The following is an 18799-nucleotide window of genomic DNA, read 5'->3' as shown; positions in this document are numbered from 1 at the left end:
CCCTCCACTTTACCAAGCATGATGTCTTTCTCCAGGAACTGATACCTCCTGATAACATGTCCAAAGCATGTGAGACAAAGTCTCTCCAACCCTGCTTCTAAGGGGTATTCTGGCTGTACTTCTTCCAAGACAAATTTGTTCATTCTTTGGCAGTTCATAGTACATTAAATATTCTTTGCCAACACCATAATTCAAAGGAGTCAATTTTTCTTCAGGCTTCCTTATTCATTGTCCAGCTTTCACATGTTTATGAGGCAACTGAAAACACCATGGCTTGGGTCAGGCACGCTTTGGTCTTCAAGGTGATATTTTGAATTCCATATCAGGTTGTTTCACTCCATTTTTTTTTTTTTTTTTTTACTGGAAGGTCATCTGATTCTTTGACACTTGCCGGAGCTATGTTGCCCTACATTTTTTTTTTTTTTTTATGTTTTGATATTGTCTGCTCTCTCTGAGGCATTAAAGTATTATTTTCTTTATTTATTGACCATTTGTTTCATACTGCTTCTTTGATTTGTTTTGATATGTCAGAGCAAGGGCAGGGGGCCAAGCACACTTTGCTGCTTGCTTATCTGGGGGCATGATAATGTTCACTACCTTGTTTGGGTGGGCAGGGCAGCAGGAGGCAGGGTGAGCCTGCTTCACTGTACACTGGTTTGGTGAGGTGGCTGAGGGTGGACTTGGCGGGGTGGGGGGTGCTGCATGCCTCCTGATGTTGGTCTAGCAGTGTGCAAGCTTTCATAGCCCCTGTCTTAGTCATCTAATGCTGCTGTAACTGAAATACCACAAGTGGATGGCTTTAACAAAGAGAAATTTATTCTCTCACTATCTAGTAGGGTACAAGTCCAAATTCAGGGCCTCAGCTCCAGGGGAAGTCTTTCTCTCCCTGTCAGCTCTGGAGGAAGGTCCTTATGATGCATCAGTCTTCCCTTGGTCTGGGAGCACCTCAGTGCAGGAACCTCAGGTCCAAAGGACACGCTCTGCTCCCGGCACTGCTTTCTTGGTAGTATGAGGTCCCCAACTCTCTGCTTGCTTCCCTTTCTTTTTATCTTTTGAGAGATAAAAGGTGGTGCAGGCCATACCCCAGGGAAACTCCCTTTACATTGGATCAGGGAGGTGACCTGAGCAAGAGTGTTACATCCCACCCTAATCCTTTTAACCACAGGCAGAGATTATGATTTATAACACATAGGAAAATCACAAAATGGAGGACAACCACACACAGCCTAATTAAGTTAACACATATTTTTTGGGGACACAATTCATTCCATTATAGCCCCTCACTGGATAAGCAGGGGTGTCCGATGCAGAGTGGTACAGGCTCACTTCCCTCTGTTGAGCAGCTGCTTGAGTGGCAGGAGGGTAGGGAAGCATGGGTCCAGTGTGGTGGTAGCCCTCAGCTGGAGTTGCTCTAGCTGCAGCGGCATGGTGATGGATGGTGGGAAGGGGATGTTGGGTATGGGACTAGATGTGGGAAGAAACAAAAGAAGAAACAGAAGAAAAAAAAAGGGGGCATAGCTGGTGGGTGAGGGCACGGTGGGCCTGGGGGCTGATGGGAAGGGGGACAGGTTGTGGATGGGGCTAGATGGGAGGTAGAAAGCAGTGGGCTAGTGGCTTTCTAGCCACAGCCATGTGGCATGGACTGGGGAGAATGAGGAGAGGTGGCTTATAGGGCTAGGTGGGAGGAAAAGAAAAAAAAATAAAAAAAAAAGGAATGGTAGGATATGGTGGGTAGGGGAGGGTGGGGGCAGATGGTGGTAGGTGGTGGTGGGGGGACACATGCTGGTTGCAGGCTGGTAGCTCCCTACCCATGGCAGGGCTGGCAGGAAGGGGTAGAGGTGGGGTGGTACAGGGCTACGTAGGAGGGAGAAAGAAAATGAGAAAAAGAAAAAAAAAATACCAGCAGGTGGAGGCAGGGAAGTCCCAAACTGGTGATGTGCCAGTAGTTCTCTACCTGTGGTGGTACGGTGTGGCCCAGTGGGAAGGTATAGAAGTAGCATATGGGTCTAGGTGGGAGGAAGAATGAAAAGGAAGACACGGGGTAAAGAACAGCACGGCAGGAGCCAGCAGGTGGGGGTGGAGTGGATCTGGGCTGGTGGTAGGCGGGTGTCACTCTAGCAAATGTGGCGCAGTGTAGCCTGGTGGGAAAGGATAGAGCTGGGCTATGGGACTAGGTGGGAAGGAAAAAGAAAAGGAAGTAAGGGGGAAAAAAAGGAAAAGGAAAAGAAAGAAAAAATGGTGCAGCATTAGCCAAAGGATTGGGGGAGGGCAGACCCAGGCTGTTGGCGGGCCAGTGCTTCTCTATCCAAGGCAGCACGGCATGGCCTGGTGGGAAGGGGCAGAGGTCGGATACAGGCTAAGTGGGACGGAGATAGAAAAGGAAGAAAGGGATAATAATAATAAAAAAAAAAATGATGTTGCAGGAGCCAGCAGGTGGGGGCAGACCCAGGCTGGTGGTTGGCCTGTGTCTCTCTAGTGTTGTCTAACCAAGGCAGTATGGTGTCGCCTAGTGGGAAGGGGTAGAGGTGCGGTACAGGCTAGGTGGGAGGGAGAAAGAAAAACAGGAAAGGGAAGAAAAAGAAAAAAATAATGGCATAGCAGGAACTGGTAGGTTGGAAAGGGGCAGACCTGGCCTGGCGGCAGGCCAATGTCTCTCTAGCCAAGGTGTGGCTCAGTGAGGTCAGTCTGGAGGGGTAGAGGTGGTAGATGGGGCAGAAGAGTGAGGGGTAGAAAAGCATGTTTGTCTTAATCATCTAGTGCTGCTATAACAGAAATACCACAAGTGGATGGCTTTAATAAACAGAAGTTTATTCTCTCACAGTCTAGTAGGCTAGAAGTCCAAATTCAGGGTGTCAGCCCCAGGGGAAGGCTTTCTCTGTCAGCTCTCGAGGAAGGTCCTTGTCATCAATCTTCCCCTAGACTAGGAGCTTTTTCTGCAGGAACCCCAGGTCCAAAGCATGCACTCTGCTCCTGGAGCTGCTTTCTTGGTGGTATGAGGTCCCCTTGTCTCTCTGCTTGCTTTTCACTTTTATATCTCAAAAGAGATTGGCTTAGGACACTATCTAATCTTGTAGATCTCATCAATATCCCAAAAAACCAGTGCCGTCGATATATAACTGACACTAATCCATCTCATTAACACCAGGATTTTACAACACATAGGGAAATCACATCAGATGACAAAATGTTAGACAATCATACAATACTGGGAACCGTGGCCTAGCCAAGTTGACAGATATTTTTGGAGGACACAATTCAATCCATAACAGTGTTTCTCTGGTTACTGGGTGCTCTGTTTCCTGCTGGGAGCTCTGTGAAACTGCCTTCCTGTACTTCCTGTTCAGGGTTGTTGCTGGCTGTGCTCCAAAATGGCGACACTGCGCTATGTTAGCAGGGGACCTACACTCTGTACGTCTCCTCATTGTTTTCCTTCAGTTTCTTCATTCAGTGTTTGATATATTTCTTTATCCCTTCATTTGATGCTTAGGGCTCCAGGACTGACATTTGTAGGTGTTCTACTTAGTTTTTTCTGTCTTTGGTGCAGATGGACGATGTGCTGTGTCTTTCTAGGGCACCATGTTGGCTCCGCCCTTTTGTTTTTATTGTTATCGTAGGACTGTGTACATAATAGTATTTACCATTGTTTCCTTTTACTCTTGTGTTCCTCCCAGTGTCTTCCTTTGCCTTGGTCATGTTGTACTGGCTTCCCCCCCCATTGTGTATTGTCTTTCCCTTCACCCAAGTTAATTCATGTCTAAAACCCTGGTGGCGTAGTGGTTAAGTGCTACGGCTGCTAACCAAAGGGTTGGCAGTTCGAATCTGCCAGGCACTCCTTGGAAACTCTATGGGGCAGTTCTACTCTGTCCTATAGGGTCGCTATGAGTTGGAATCGATTTGACGGCACTGAGTTTGGCTTTTTGTTTTTATCTAGTTAGAGATTTTCCCTCCTCCCCCCTCCCATCCCTGGTAACCATCAAATAATATTTCTTTCTGTGTGCAAACCTTTTCTTGACTTTTTATAATCTTGGTCTCACATAATATTTGTCCTTTTGTGATTGGCTTATTTCATTTATAATGTCCTCTAGGTTCATCCATGTTGTGAGATGTTTCGTTGATAAATTATTTTTTAATGTTGCACAGTATTCCAATATTCATTCATCCACTGATGGGCAGTTAGGTTGTTTCCATCTTTCTGCTGTTATGAATAACACTGCAATGAACATGGGTGTGCATATGTCTACTCATGTCATGGCTGTTATTATCTTACATACTCTTAAAGCTATGGATTTTATGTCCTGCACTAATAACAGTTAAAGGCAATTTTTCCCTCCCTGGCTTCCTTCCTGTCTGACTCTCTTTTTTTTCAGCATGCAAGAATGAAATTCATCTGTGTTAGAAAACATTTTTTTTTTCTGATAAAAGCGACCATGCCTTAAAGTCATTGGACGCTATAATGAGACACACCTGCTGGAATCGGATGTCCAGGTCAAAGGTGACAGCCTCTCTGGGGTTGCAGGTGATGGGCAGGCGGTAGTCCTGGTGCGGTGGTAGGGTACAGGGCAGTAGTTTCACGGTGTAGGTGCCTGAGTAGTCCCGGACCTTGGAGTCAAAAAGGGGACATTGTATTTCCACTTAAATATCTGAGGTGTGAGCTTAGTAAAGGAAAATTATGTGAGAGCCTTTGCTACTTACTGCAAAGTCAGACATGAAGCTCCACTGCTGCACGGGCTGGTTATAGGTTGGCTCACTCCTTATGAGGCGGAGGGAGAATGTGAGGCCTGGATGATCAGCTGACGTGATCATCGAGCTTGTGAAGGATGCTGGAAAAGTGGCAATAATAATTATGTTGCTGTTGTTAGTTGCTGTCGAGTCGATTCTGACTCCTGGTGACCCCAAGTGTGTCAGAGTAAACGGAGCTCCACAGGGTTTTCAAGGCTGTGGCCTTCCATAAACAGATTGCCAGACCTGTCTCCTGAGGTGCCTGTGGTTGGGTTCGAACTGCCGATCTTTCAGCTAGTAGTTGCGTGCTTAACCATTTGAGCCACCCAATAGTAATAATAATAATAAAAATAATGATATAGTAAAGGAGTGTATAAATTTTTCGAAGCACCTTATCACACATTGTTTGCTTTTATTCTTACAGTAAGTCTGTACAGAAGGCACGTTGGAACAATTACGCTGATTTTGCAGATGAAGAAACTGGGCTGGGAGCGACCATGTGACTCTCCTACAGCGAAGGCATGCACTTTCTGATTCCTAACCCACTGCTCTTTCCACCTGATAATTGTGTTTGAAGATCATTGCACAGAAACACTCAGATTGTTTAGGGCTGCTTCCCAGGGGGGCAGATAAGTGCAATAAAGGTTGATGTGAATGCTTTCATTGTGCACCAAGGCTAGGCGCTGAACTCAAATTGTCTATCAGCATCAACACAGCAGGGCAAGCCCAATTTACCAATGGAATCTAATTCTAATTAAAAAAAAATTAGATTGCCTGAAATTGTGCTGAACAAAGATGTGGTTTATTAGAAAGGTGGACATGTGGAAGGGGACTGGAAAGGCCAGGAAACCCTCCTTTTCCAGGACTGGCAATCCCAATAAGGCAAAACGATTCATTCTGGTCCTGTATTTCTTGCAGCTCAGTCTCTTAAAAATACAATGAGCCCTCTTAGCTTCCTGAGTATTCAGCCTGTTCTCTCCTTTTCAGAGCTCATGCCCAGTAAAAGGAAGGACATGGACTTCTAATAAAATGTTCTTTAAAAAAAACCTAGACATGGGGCTTTATTGACTGCTGTCTTATTAATCAGATCCCCTGGTGGTGCAAACAGTTAAGTGCCTGGCTGTTAAGTGAAAGTTTGGCAGTTCGAGTCTATCCAGAGACTCCTCCAAAGCAAGACCTGGCAATCTACTTCTGAATACTCAGCCACTGAAAACCCTCTGTCTACTCAGACACACGTGGGGTTACCATGAGTTGGGGTCTCTTTGATAGCAACCAGTACTAGTACCTCCTTGTCGAGTGGAGTGGCTGTTAAGGGGTAAGGAATCTTACCAGGATGTGACAGCACAAACAAGCCATGGAATTGAGCCTCTGTCTTGAAGTTCACGACCAAGCGCCCCTCTTCACTGAGGCGCATGCTGGTTGGGTATAAAGAACCTACAATGGCAGATGGTACACAAGAGGGGGGTTAGGTGACCAGGGACTCCTACTGCACAGATGTCCCCCAATATTAGTTCAGATTCTTCTCATCTTTAAGCATTCTAGGCAAAGGATATTATTTGAAGAATTCTGAGGGATAAGGCTTAGAGGCAAAAGTATTTTTGTTTTCTTTTCTATGGGGAAAAGGTGTCTAGAATGGAGGAAAAAGAGAATTAGGTAACATGAGTGAAGTCCAGATGAAATATACAGGTTGATTAGGATAGGACAAGATTTTTTAAGTTTTATTCTGCAAAAATAAGGTGTCAATGGAAAGATATGACCAACTTGTCAAAACTGTGGAGATCTGGATATGTAGGTGGAAAAGGGGTTTATGTTCTACAGAATGATTCCAAACCCATAGGCATAAAGAAAACTCTGAAGCTTTCCCAAGAAATGCTGCAGCTGGACAAAAGTTGGCTCCACTCCAGATATAAGAAGGAAATAGGAAATCCTTACATTAGAAGCTGAGAACCACAAAAGAAAAAGATTCACTCAAATGTACATTTTCTAAGGCAAGATACAGAATAAAAACATTTGAAATAATCCAGAATGTTTGTTGGGATGACCATATTACCTTTCACATAGCCCTAAGATAACCTCAATGTGTTTAATATAGCTAATTTATATTTTCAATGCACCATTTTCCCTCTGACTCGTAAAAAAATAAGGCAGGTGTGCTGCTGCAGACATACGTGGAACCAGAATCATAATGTATATCTGAAAAGAAACAGCACTAAGTACTGATGGATTAATTAGTGTTATGCTTGTGGACCCTGCAGTACGCTTCCACAATGGCAATGGAAACACGGATTTACAGATGGTTATGGGTCCAACAGTAAATGGCACTCATCACCACTGTGCCAAGACAGTCAGTTAAAGTATCACAGAATAATACGCTGTTAGAAGGAAAAGAGATTCCAGAAGTCTAGTTTGTCACTCACAGGAAGCTGAGTCCCAGAAACATAAAGGGATACATTTGTGATTATAAAAGTAGTTAGCTGTAGAATCAGAACTAGGATCAAAGGCACAGTTTTTACTGGACTTTAAAATTTACCTCCCATTTTCAGAAACTAAAATGTGTAACTTTTTCTATTGGGTTCTTTCCTCATTTTCAACTGAAACTATCTCAATGCATTCTCTAGAGCCCAAGGAAATATACAGACTGTGTTGTGTCACCTAAAGTGGGCTGGAAGAGCTAAATATCCATGTAGAAAATTAAAATAGTCACGCGTTATGCAAAATTTGAAGCACAGGAATGATTTAGTTAAAATAAAGGGTTTATCTATAACAAAGATGAAATCTTCGTAAAACACTGAATAGAAAAATGCCATAAATTGCAAGTTGCTTCTGTTATTTCCAGTTACAGTAAAAAATCCTCTAAAGTACATAAAACAGTACGACAATTACAGCTTTCCAAGTCTTAGTAACGCACCTTGGAGTTCGGCTTCTGGTGGGCTTCCAATTCCATCATTCCACAAGATGGCGGTGTCATACACAAAAGTTAGACGAAGCTCTGACTTCAGGTCAAAATGTTGCCATCCTCCAACCCCCACAGGTGAATGGAACACATAGGAGACATAGAGTGGAACTCGAAGGGTCACATAGGACTGCACTAGGTTCAGTACCTACAAAATAAAATTAATTTTATCAACGTGATTCAGTGCCCGTTATCTAAACAAACCTAATTTTATAGAAAAAAAAAAAAAAATTTTTTTTTTTTTTATGTTCTTATTTCGCTTAACTGGAGATTTTGTTTAATCATCGAGGAAAAGAAATTATAGCATTTTACAACACTATTTTCCTTCGTTTAATTTTGGATCGATCAGATAGTTGTTAATATACTACCTTCATTTGCAACAAAAGATATGTAGCGGAAACTCTTAAGCTGCATTATTTTCAGCACACTCTATTTACATAGCTTTTTAAATTTAAAACACCTTCATTAAGATATAATTCACACACCACACAATACACCCGAAGTGTACAATTCAACAGTTTTTAGTAATTCAGAGAGTTGTATAAACATCACCACAATCTAATTCAGAACATTTTCATCACTCCACAAAGAAACCCTGTACCCATTAGCCGGTGGGTACAAACCACGGGCCTTTCAGTTGGCAGCCTAGTGCTTAACCACTGCACAACCGATGGGTGTGGGTTTTTTTTTTTTTTTTTTTTTAACCCATTAGCAGTCATTTCCATTCCCTCCTGCCCCTAGTCCCAGGCAACCACTAGTCTACTTTCTGTCTATGAAGATTTTCCTATTCTTGGTATTTCATATTTCATATAAGGAATCATAAACATGTAATTTTCTGTGACTGGCTTCTTTCATTAGTGTAATATTTTCAAGGTTCATCCATGTTGTGGTATACATCAGTACTTCATTCCTTTTTATAGTTGAATAGTATCTTGTTGTGTGGATAGACCACATTTTATCTATCCATTCATCAGGTAATGGACATTTGGGTTGTTTTCAGTTTTTACTTTTACGAATAATATGGACTACTTTTAATTACTATCATATAGAGAAAAATGGAACACAGCAGGAAAGATCTGGAAGCAAATATGTCAGTAATGGCATGTAATATTTTAGATGTCTCAGGAATAATTAGTTGAAGTGTCTGAACGTTACACTTTCCTTCATGCATCTATCTGGTGGGCTGGGGGGTAGTGAAAGCTGGACTAACAATTATTTATTGAACACTTACCACATTTCAGACATTGGCCTAGATTCACAATAAAACCTATTTAATGTTCTCACTTTCCTCCATAGCAAAACCCAAACACACTGCCGTCAAGTAGATTCTGACTCATAGCGACCCTACAGGACAGAGCAGAACTTCCCCATGGCAGACTGCCACATCTTTCTCCTGGAGAGCAGCTGGTGGGTTTGAACCACTGATCTGTCAATTATCTGCCTCCATAATTACATTTTTACATTTATGTGTGGATGGTCAGATGGACAGATGAGTAGATGGACGGATGGATGATGGAGAGAAAGAGAGCTGACAGGAAAATAAAAGCTTAAAGAAATACAGCTGCTGAGTGGCTCTGCCAAGATGGGAACCCAGTCTTTGGCCTATGCTCCTCCCACTTGGCCTGACTGACCTCCTGCCTTCCAAACAAAGCTGAGGTCAGTCCTAAGATCATTTAACAAAGTTCATCACATTTGGTTCTCAAAACAGCTCTGTAGAGGAGTAGAGCAAATACACTTATCCTCTTCATACACGAGAGGAAGCCAGCTTCGGTGAGATCACACACCTCAGAAGTCAGAGGCAGGCTTTCTGATATCAGTCTAGTTCTCCTTCCACACTGAGCTGGCAACAGAGAATCGTGTACACAAGTTGGTGGAGCATTTAAACTGTGAAAACTATAATCTCCCATTTTATCATGGAGTCACCTCCTCAAATCACAAAAATAATGACCTAAATTGTCAACAAAAACACATAAAAGAGAACCATCAACTGAACAAGTTACTGGATTCTTAGTTATTGGATTCTCAGCTTTATCAGTTGCCATTGATTCAATTCCAACTCATGGCAACCCTATGAGTGTCAGAGTAGAACTGTGTTCGATAAGGTTTTCAATGGCTCGGTTTTTGGAAGTAGATTGCCAGGCCTTTCTTCCAAGGCATCTCTGGCTAGGCTCCAACTTCCAAACTTTCAGATAGTCACTGAGTACATTAACCATTTGTACCACCCAGAGACTCTGCTTAGTGGCTGGCACACCCGATTACCTGTTAAATCTTGTCCAGCAAGAGAGAAGCTTTGCAGTAGAAGTCCTTTGAGATAGTATTTTCTAAGGGCGGATATTATTGCTATCATTGAGCCATTGACCTTGACATGTGGTTTTAACATTCCAGCAGGGTACTGGAGATTGATTAAGTCAATCCACTGACACTGGTAATTAAGATCAACATTCCCGCCTCGGATTTTAATAAACCATTATTTTTTAATTAGACTTTACACATGGTTTCCAATCAAACTTTCTAGGTGCTAAGAATAATTTTTGCTAACATTATACTCTGCCCATCAAACCTCATGGAATGTGCCATTTTCATTCACTTCTTATGAATAACTTACTTGGAAGCAGAGCTCCCTGGCTGATCTTTACTTGCATTCATTTGATTCTTGTGGTGACCGGCTTGAACATTTCTGAACACAATCAACATCTTATTGCTCTTCCTTGCCCACCATGGGCAGGTCTTCTCTTTGTGTTCTAAGAATCTCTATCTGGAAGAACTGAGGTTTACATGGAACTACCCTGATCGCTCAGGTCACCTATTCATTTCTTAAAAACTGAAGATTACAATGCAATTGTCTAAATTCTAGACTTCCCCTTAAAAGAACATTTAATTTTCTTTCAGCCGTCATCACAAGACTTTCTAAAGTATTTTTTTTATACTAAAAGAAAAGAAATACGTCTAATTTGGTACACTGCTCTTTAAGAAAAAGAGACACAATGAGTGACTTCATATGTTGTCAGTGATGTTTGAAGTTTCATCAAAAAAGGCAAACAACATTTTAAATTCCATATTTAAAGGAACAGCATAAAATGCAAATGCCTTGGAAAAGGTAGCACACTGACCTAAATGTATTACACTACTACTAAGTGTCTAATAACTGTCAGTAGACAAATATTTGGGGAGGGTGTTGCCTGCGTAAGGGTTATAAGAAAAGCTACTGTGACTCGGGTATGGATGGTGAAGGGCAAGAAGAAAGCTGGGTACCCCCAAAAGAAAAATTATACTGACATTGTAGTCTATAGTGGGAGCGAGTGTTGGGGAACAATTACATTTGAAATTCAATTCTTCACTTATTTTAGACCTATACCTGCAGCTATCATTGTTACACAGCTGGTGGCACACGCCACTTGCGCTTGACTGCTAACCTGAAGGTTGGTGGTTTGAACTCACCCAGTGGTGGCTACAGAAGAAAGGCCTGATGATCTAATTTTCTAATGATTACAGCCAAGAAAACTCTATGGAGCAGTTCTGCTCTGTAACTCATGTGGCCACCATGAGTCAGAATTGACTCAACGATAACTAACAACAAGAACATATATATACTAATAAAAACCGGACTAGATTTACCTCGTTTCTTTACAACTTCCACTTGAGCAAAGGTGTATTTTACAGGTGGGAACTTAAACCATGAAGAAGGTTGCCCAAGATTATTCAGTATAATCAGGATTAACACCCAAGTACCTAGACCACCTCTGTTCCACACAAATATTATGTGAACCACACATATAATTTAAAATTTTCTAGTAGCCACATTGTAAAAGGTAGAAACAGGCGAAATTAATTTTAATTATATATTTAACTTAACATAATATCAAACATATTTTAATATGTAATAAATATTAAAATTATAAATAAGACATTTTGTATTTTTTTTTGAGCTTAATCTCTGAAATCAGGTATGTGTTTTACATGCACAGCGCATCTCAGTCTTTATTTTTTAATTTTCATTGCGCTCTAAGTGAAAGTTTACAAATCAAGTCAGTCTTTCACAAAAAAACTTATATACACCTTGGTACATACTCCCAAATGCTCTCCCCCTAATGAGACAGCCCACTCCCTCCCTCCACTCCCTCTTTTCCCGTCCATTTCGTCAACTTCTAGCCCCCTCTACCCTCTCATCTCCCCTCCAGGCAAGAGATGCCAACATAGTCTCAAGTGTCCACCTGATTCAAGAAGATCCAGCATCGCTCTCCAACCCATTGTCCGGTCCAATCCCTGTCTGAAGAGTTGGCTTTGGGAATGGTTCCTTTCCCGGGCCAACAGAAGGTCTGGGGGCCATGACCACCAGGGTCCTTCTAGTCTCAGTCAGACGATTAAGTCTGGTCTTTTTACAAGAATTTGGGGTCTGCATCCTACGGCTCTCCTCCTTCCTCAGGGGTTCTCTGTTGGGTTCCCTATCAGGGCAGTCATCAGTTGTAGCTGGGCACCATCTAGTTCTTCTGCTCTCAGGCTGATGTAGTCTTTGGTTTATGTGGGCCTTTCTGTCTCTTGGGCTCGTAATTACCTGTGTCCTTGGGTGTTCTTCATTCTCCTTTGGTCCAGGTGGGTTGAGACCAACTGATGCATCTTCGACGGCCACTTGCTAGCATTTTAGACCCCAGATGCCACTCTCCAAAGTGGGATGCAAAATGTTTTCTTAATAGATTTTATTATGCCGATTGACTTAGATGTCCCCTGAAACCGTGGTCCCCAAACTCCAGCTGCTGCTAGGCTGGCCTTTGAAGCATTCAGCTTATTCAGGAAACATCTTTGCTTTTGGTTTAGTCCAGTTCTGCTAATCTCGCCTGTATTGTGTGTTGTCTTTCCCTTCACCTAAAGTAGTTCCTATCTACCATCTAATTAGTGAGTACCCATCTCCCACCCTCCCTCCCTCCCCCCTCTCGTAACCATCAAAGAATGTTTTCTTCTCAGTTTAAACTATTTCTCCAGTTCTTATAGTAGTGGTCTTATACAATATTTGTCCTTCTGCAACCGACTAATTTCACTGAGCGTAATGCCTTCCAGGTTCCTCCATGTTATGAAATGTTTCACAGATCCCTCACTGTTCTTTATCGATGCGTAGTATTCCATTGTGTGCATATACCATAATTTCTTTAACCATTCATCCATCGATGGGCACCTTGATTGCTTCCACCTTTTTGCTATTGTAAACAGTGATGCAATAAACATGGGTGTGTATATATCTGTTAGTGTAAAGGCTCTTATTCCTCTAGGATATATTCCAAGGAGTGGGATTGCTGGATCATATGGTAGCTCTATTTCTAGCTTTTTAAGGAAGCGCCAAATCGACTTCCAAAGTGGTTGTACCATTTTACATTCCCACCAGCAGTGTATAAGTGTACAAATCTCTCCACAGCCTCTCCAACATTTATTATTTCGTGTTTTTTGGATTAATGCCAGCCTTGTTGGAGTGAGATGAAATCTCACTGTAGTTTTGATTTGCATTTCTCTAATGGTTAATGGAAACCCTGGTGGCATAGTGGTTAAGTGCTACAGCTGCTAACCAAAGGGTTGGCAGTTTGAATCCACCAGGCACTCCTTGGAAACTATATGGGGCAGTTCTACTCTGTCCTATAGGGTCGCTATGAGTCGGAATTGACTCAACAGCACGGGGTTTGGTCTAATGGCTAATGATTGTGAGCATTTTCTCATGTATCTGTTAGCTACTTGAATGTCGTCTTTACTGAAGTGTCTGTTCATATCTTTTGCCCATTTTTCAATTGGGTAATTTGCCCTTTTGTAGTTGAGTTTTTGCAGTATCATGTTGATTTTAGAGATCAGGTGCTGATCAGAAATGTCATAGCTAAAAACTTTTTCCCACATCGAAGAGGAAATAAACAAATCAATACCATTCACAGTAGCCCCCAAGAAGATAAAATACTTAGGAATAAATCTTACCAAGGATGTAAAAGACCTATACAAAGAAAACTACAAAGCTCTACTACAAGAAATTAAAAAGGACATACTTAAGTGGAAAAACATACCTTGCTCATGGATAGGAAGACTTAACATAGTAAAAATGTCTATTCTACCAAAAGCCATCTATACATACAATGCACTTCCGATCCAAATTCCAATGTCATTTTTTAAGGTGACAGAGAAACAAATCACCAACTTCATATGGAAGGAAAAGAACCTCGGATAAGCAAAGCATTACTGAAAAAGAAGAAGAAAGTGGGAGGCCTCACTCTACCTGATTTCAGAACCTATTATACAGCCACAGTAGTCAAAACAGCCTGGTATTGGTACAACAACAGGCACATAGACCAGTGGAACAGAATTGAGGACCCAGATATAAATCCATCCACATATGAGCAGCTGATATTTGACAAAGGTTCAGAGTCAGTTAATTGGGGAAAAGATAGTCTTTTTAACAAATGGTGCTGGCATAACTGGATATCCATTTGCCAAAAAATGAAACAGGACCCGTACCTCACACCAAGCACAAAAACTAACTCCAAGTGGATCGATCAAAGACCTAAACATAAAGACTAAAACGATAAAGATCATGGAAGAAAAAATAGGGACAACCTTAGGAGCCCTAATACAAGGCATAAACAGAATACAAAACATTACCAAAAATGACGAAGAGAAACCAGATAACTGGGAGCTCCTAAAAATCAAACACCTATGCTCATCTAAAGACTTCACCAAAAGGGTAAAAAGACCACCTACAGACTGAGAAAGAATTTTCAGCTATGACATCTCCAACCAGCGCCTGATCTCTAAAATCTATATGATTCTGTCAAAACTCAACCACAAAAAGACAAACAACCCAACCAAGAAGTGGGCAAAGGATATGAACACACACTTCACTAAAGAAGATATTCAGGCAGCTAACAGATACATGAGAAAATGCTCCCGATCATTAGCCATTAGAGAAATGCAAATTAAAACTACGATGAGATTCCATCTCACTCCAACAAGGCTGGCATTAATCCAAAAAACACAAAATAATAAATGTTGGAGAGGCTGCGGAGAGGTTGGAACTCTTATACACTGCTGGTGGGAATGTAAAATGGTACAACCACTTTGGAAATCTATCTGGCACTACCTTAAACAGAAATAGAACTACCATACAACCCAGAAATCCCACTCCTCGGAATATACCCTAGAGAAACAAGAGCCTTCACACAAACAGATATATGCACACCCATGTTTATTGCAGCACTGTTTACAATAGCAAAAAGCTGGAAGCAACCAAGGTGTCCATCAACGGATGAATGGGTAAATAAATTGTGGTATATTCACACAATGGAATACTATGCATCGATAGAGAACAGTGACGAATCTGTGAAACATTTCATAACATGGAGGAACCTGGAAAGCACTATGCTGAGTGAAATTAGTCAGAGGCAAAAGGACAAATATTGTATAAGACCACTATTATAAGATCTTGAGAAATAGTATAAACTGAGAAGAACACATACTTTTGTGGTTACGACAGGGGGAGGGAGGGAGGGTGGGAGAGGGTTTTTTACTGATTAATTAGTAGATAAGAACTGCTTTAGGTGAAGGGAAGGACAATACTCAGTACATGGAAGGTCAGCTCCACTGGACTGGACCAAAAGCAAAGAAGTTTCCAGGATAAAATGAATGCTTCAAAGGTCAGCGGAGCAAGGGCAGGGGCTTGGGGACCATGGTTTAAGGGGACTTCTAAGTGAATTGGCAAAATAATTCTATTATGAAAACATTCTGCATCCCACTTTGAAATGTGGTGTCTGGGGTCTTAAATGCTAACAAGCAGCCATCTAAGATGCATCAATTGGTCTCAACCCACCTGGAGCAAAGGAGAATGAAGAACACCAAGGTCACACGACAACTAAGAGCCCAAGAGGCAGAAAGGGCCACATGAACCAGAGACCTACATCATCCTGAGACCAGAAGAACTAGTTTGTGCCCGGCCACAATCGATGACTGCCCTGACAGGGAGCACAACAGAGAAACCCTGAGGGAGCAGGAGATCAGTGGGATGCAGACCCCAAATTCTCATAAAAAGACCATACTTAATGGTCTGACTGAGACTAGAGGAATCCCGGCGGTCATGGTCCCCAAACCTTCTGTTGGCCCAGGACAGGAACCATCCCCGAAGACAACTCATCAGACATGAAAGGGACTGGACAGTGGGTAGGTGAGAGATGCTGATGAAGAATGAGCTAATTATATCAAGTGGTCACTTGAGACTGTGTTGGCACCTCCTGTCTGGAGGGGAGATGGGAGGGTAGAGAGAGTTGGAAGCTGGCAAAATTGTCACGAAAGGAGAGACTGGAAAAGCTGACTCATTAGGGGGAGAGCAAGTGGGAGTACGGAGTAAGGTGTATATAAACTTATATGTGACATTCTGACTTGATTTGTAAACGTTCACTTGAAGCTCCATAAAAGTTAATAAAAAAAAAAAAAAAAAACTTTTTCCCAGTCTGTAGGTAATCTTTTTACTCTTTTGGTGAAGTCTGTGGATGAGCACAGGTGTTTGATTTTTACGAGCTCACGCTTACCTAGTTCTTATTCTGCATTGTTAGTAATGTTTTGTATACTGTTGATGCCATGTATTAGGGCTCCTAACGTTGCATCTATTTTTTCTTCCAAGGTCTTTATCATTTTAGTTTTTATATTTAGGTCTTTGATCCATTTAGAGCTTGTTTTTGTGTATGGAGTGAGGTATGGGTCTTGTTTCATTTTTTTGCAGATGGATATCCAGTTATGCCAGCACCGTTTGTTAAAAGGACTGTCTTTTCCCCATTTGACTGTTTTAGGGCATTTGTCAAATATCAACTGCTCTGTGGATGGATTTGTGTCTGGATTCTCAATTCTGTTCCATTGGTCTATGTGTCTGTTGTACCAGTACCACGATATTCTGACAACTCTGGCGGTAAAATAGGTTCTAAAATCAGGTAGAGTAAGGCCCCCCACTTTGTTCTTTTTCAATAATGCTTTACTTATCCAGGGCCTCTTTCCCTTCCATATGAAGTTGGTGATTTGCTTCTCCTTCTCATTAAACAATGTCGTTGGAATTTGGATCGGAATTGTATTAAATCTATACATCACTTTTGGTAGAATATACATTTTCATAATGTTAAGTCTTCCTATCCATGTGCAAGGTGTGTTTTTCCACTTATGTAGGTCTCTTACGGTTTCTTGCAGAAGTGTTTTGTAGTTTTCTTTGTATAAGTCTTCTACATCTCTGGTAAGATTTATTCCTAAGTATTTTATCTTCTTGGGGGTGCTGTAAATGGTATTGATTTGGTGATTTCCTCTTCGATGCTCTTTTTGTTGGTGTAGAGGAATCCAAGTGATTTTTGTATGTTTATCTTATATCCCGATACTCTGCTGAACTCTTCTATTAGTTGCAGTGGTTTTCTTGAGGATTCCTTAGGGTTTTCTGAGTATAAGATCACGTCATCTGTAACTAGAGATACTTTTACTTCTTCCTTGCCAATCTGGATGCCCTTTGTTTTTATCTTGCCTAATTGCTCTGGCTAGAACCTCCAGCACAATGTTGAATAAGAGCAGCGATAAAAGGCATCCTTGTCTGGTTCCCAGTCTCAAGGGGAATGCTTTCAGACTCTCTCTATTTAGGGTGATGTTGGCTCTTGGCTTTGTATAAATGCCCTTTCTTATGCTGAGAAATTTTACTTCTATTCCTATTTTTCTGAGAGTTTTTATCATGAATCGGTTTTGAACTTTGTCAAATGCCTTTTCTGCATTAATTGATAAAATCATGTGATTCTTCTTTTGTTTTATTTATGTGATGGATTACATTAATTGTTTTTCTAATGTTGAACCATCCCTGCATACCTGGTATGAATCCCACTTGGTCATGGTGATTTAATTTTTTTGATATGTTGTTGAATTCTATTGGCTAGAATTTTGTTGAAGATTTTTGCATCTAAGTTCATGAGGGATATAGGTCTGTAATTTTCTTCTTTTGTGGTATCTTTACCTGGTTTTGGTATCAGGGATATGGTGGCTTCATAGAATGAGTTTGGGAGTATTCTGTCCTTTTCTATGCTGTGAAATACCTTTAGTAGTAGTAGTGTTAACTCTTCTCCAAAAGTTTGGCAGAACCTGCAGTGAAGCTGTCCAGGCCAGGGGTATTTTTTGTTGAGAGTTTTTTGATTACCTTTTCAATCTCTTCTTTTGTTATGGGTTTATTTAGTTGTTCTACCTCTGTTTGTGTTAGTTTAGGTAGGCAGTGTGTTCCTAGGAATTCATCCATTTCTTCTAGGTTTTCAAATTTGTTAGAGTACAATTTTTCATAGTAATCTGATATGATTCTTTTAATTTGAGTTGGGTCTGTTATAATATCACCCACCTCATTTCTTATTCAGGTTATTTGCTTCCTCTCCTATTTTTCTTTTGTCAGTTTGGTCAATGGTTTATCAATTTTGTTTCTTTTTCAAAGAACCAGCTTTTGGTCTTGTTAATTCTTTCAATTGTTTTTCTGTGTTCTATTTCATTTAGTTCTGCTCTGATTTTTATTATTTGTTTTCTTTTTGTGCCTGAGGGTTTCTTTTTTTGTTCTGTTTGTTCAAGTTGTAGGGATAATTGTTTGATTTTGGCCCTTTCTTCTTTTTGTATGTGTGCATTTATTAATATAAATTGGTCTGTGATCATTGCTTTCGTTGTGTCCCAAAGGTTCTGATAGGAAGTGTTTTCATTCTCATCAGATCCTATGAATTTCTTCAGGACATCCTTAGTATCTTCTACAATCCAGTCTTTTTTGAGCAGGGTACTGTTCAGTTTCCAAGTGTTTGATTTCTTTTCCCTGCTTTTCCTGTTACTGATTTCCACTTTAATGGCCTATGGTCAGAGAAGATGCTTTGTAATATTTCAATGTTTTGGATTCTGCTAAGGCTTGCTTTATGATCTAATATGTGGTCTCCTCTAGAGAATATTCCATGTGCACTAGAAAAGAAAGTACACTTGGTTGCTGTTGGGTGGAGTGTTCTGTTTATGTCTATGAGGTCTAGTTGGTTGATTGTGGCATTTACATCTTTCGTGTTTTTATTGAGCTTCTTTCTGGATATCCTGTCCTTCACCAAAATTCGTGCGTTGAAGTATCCTACTATTATTGTGGAG

At 41.1% G+C, this 18799-nt stretch overlaps 1 protein-coding gene across 1 annotated transcript in view; it reads right to left on the bottom strand.

The window, feature by feature from the left end:
• FREM2 (FRAS1 related extracellular matrix 2) overlaps positions 1 to 18799 on the bottom strand; it is a 302074-nt gene that overhangs the window by 15935 nt on the left and 267340 nt on the right. The window contains exons 17-20 of the mRNA XM_049853354.1: positions 7628 to 7820; positions 6049 to 6153; positions 4693 to 4820; positions 4465 to 4599 (exon numbers count right to left, since the gene is read on the bottom strand). Coding sequence (XP_049709311.1) covers positions 4465 to 4599; positions 4693 to 4820; positions 6049 to 6153; positions 7628 to 7820 — 561 coding nt within the window. The remainder of the gene's footprint in view (positions 1 to 4464; positions 4600 to 4692; positions 4821 to 6048; positions 6154 to 7627; positions 7821 to 18799) is intronic.

The sequence above is a fragment of the Elephas maximus genome, chromosome 14, assembly GCF_024166365.1.
Source record: "Elephas maximus indicus isolate mEleMax1 chromosome 14, mEleMax1 primary haplotype, whole genome shotgun sequence".
Lineage (NCBI taxonomy): Eukaryota > Metazoa > Chordata > Mammalia > Proboscidea > Elephantidae > Elephas > Elephas maximus.
The sequence above is the reverse complement of the archived record's forward strand: the minus strand, read 5'-3'. Positions and strand labels throughout refer to the sequence as shown.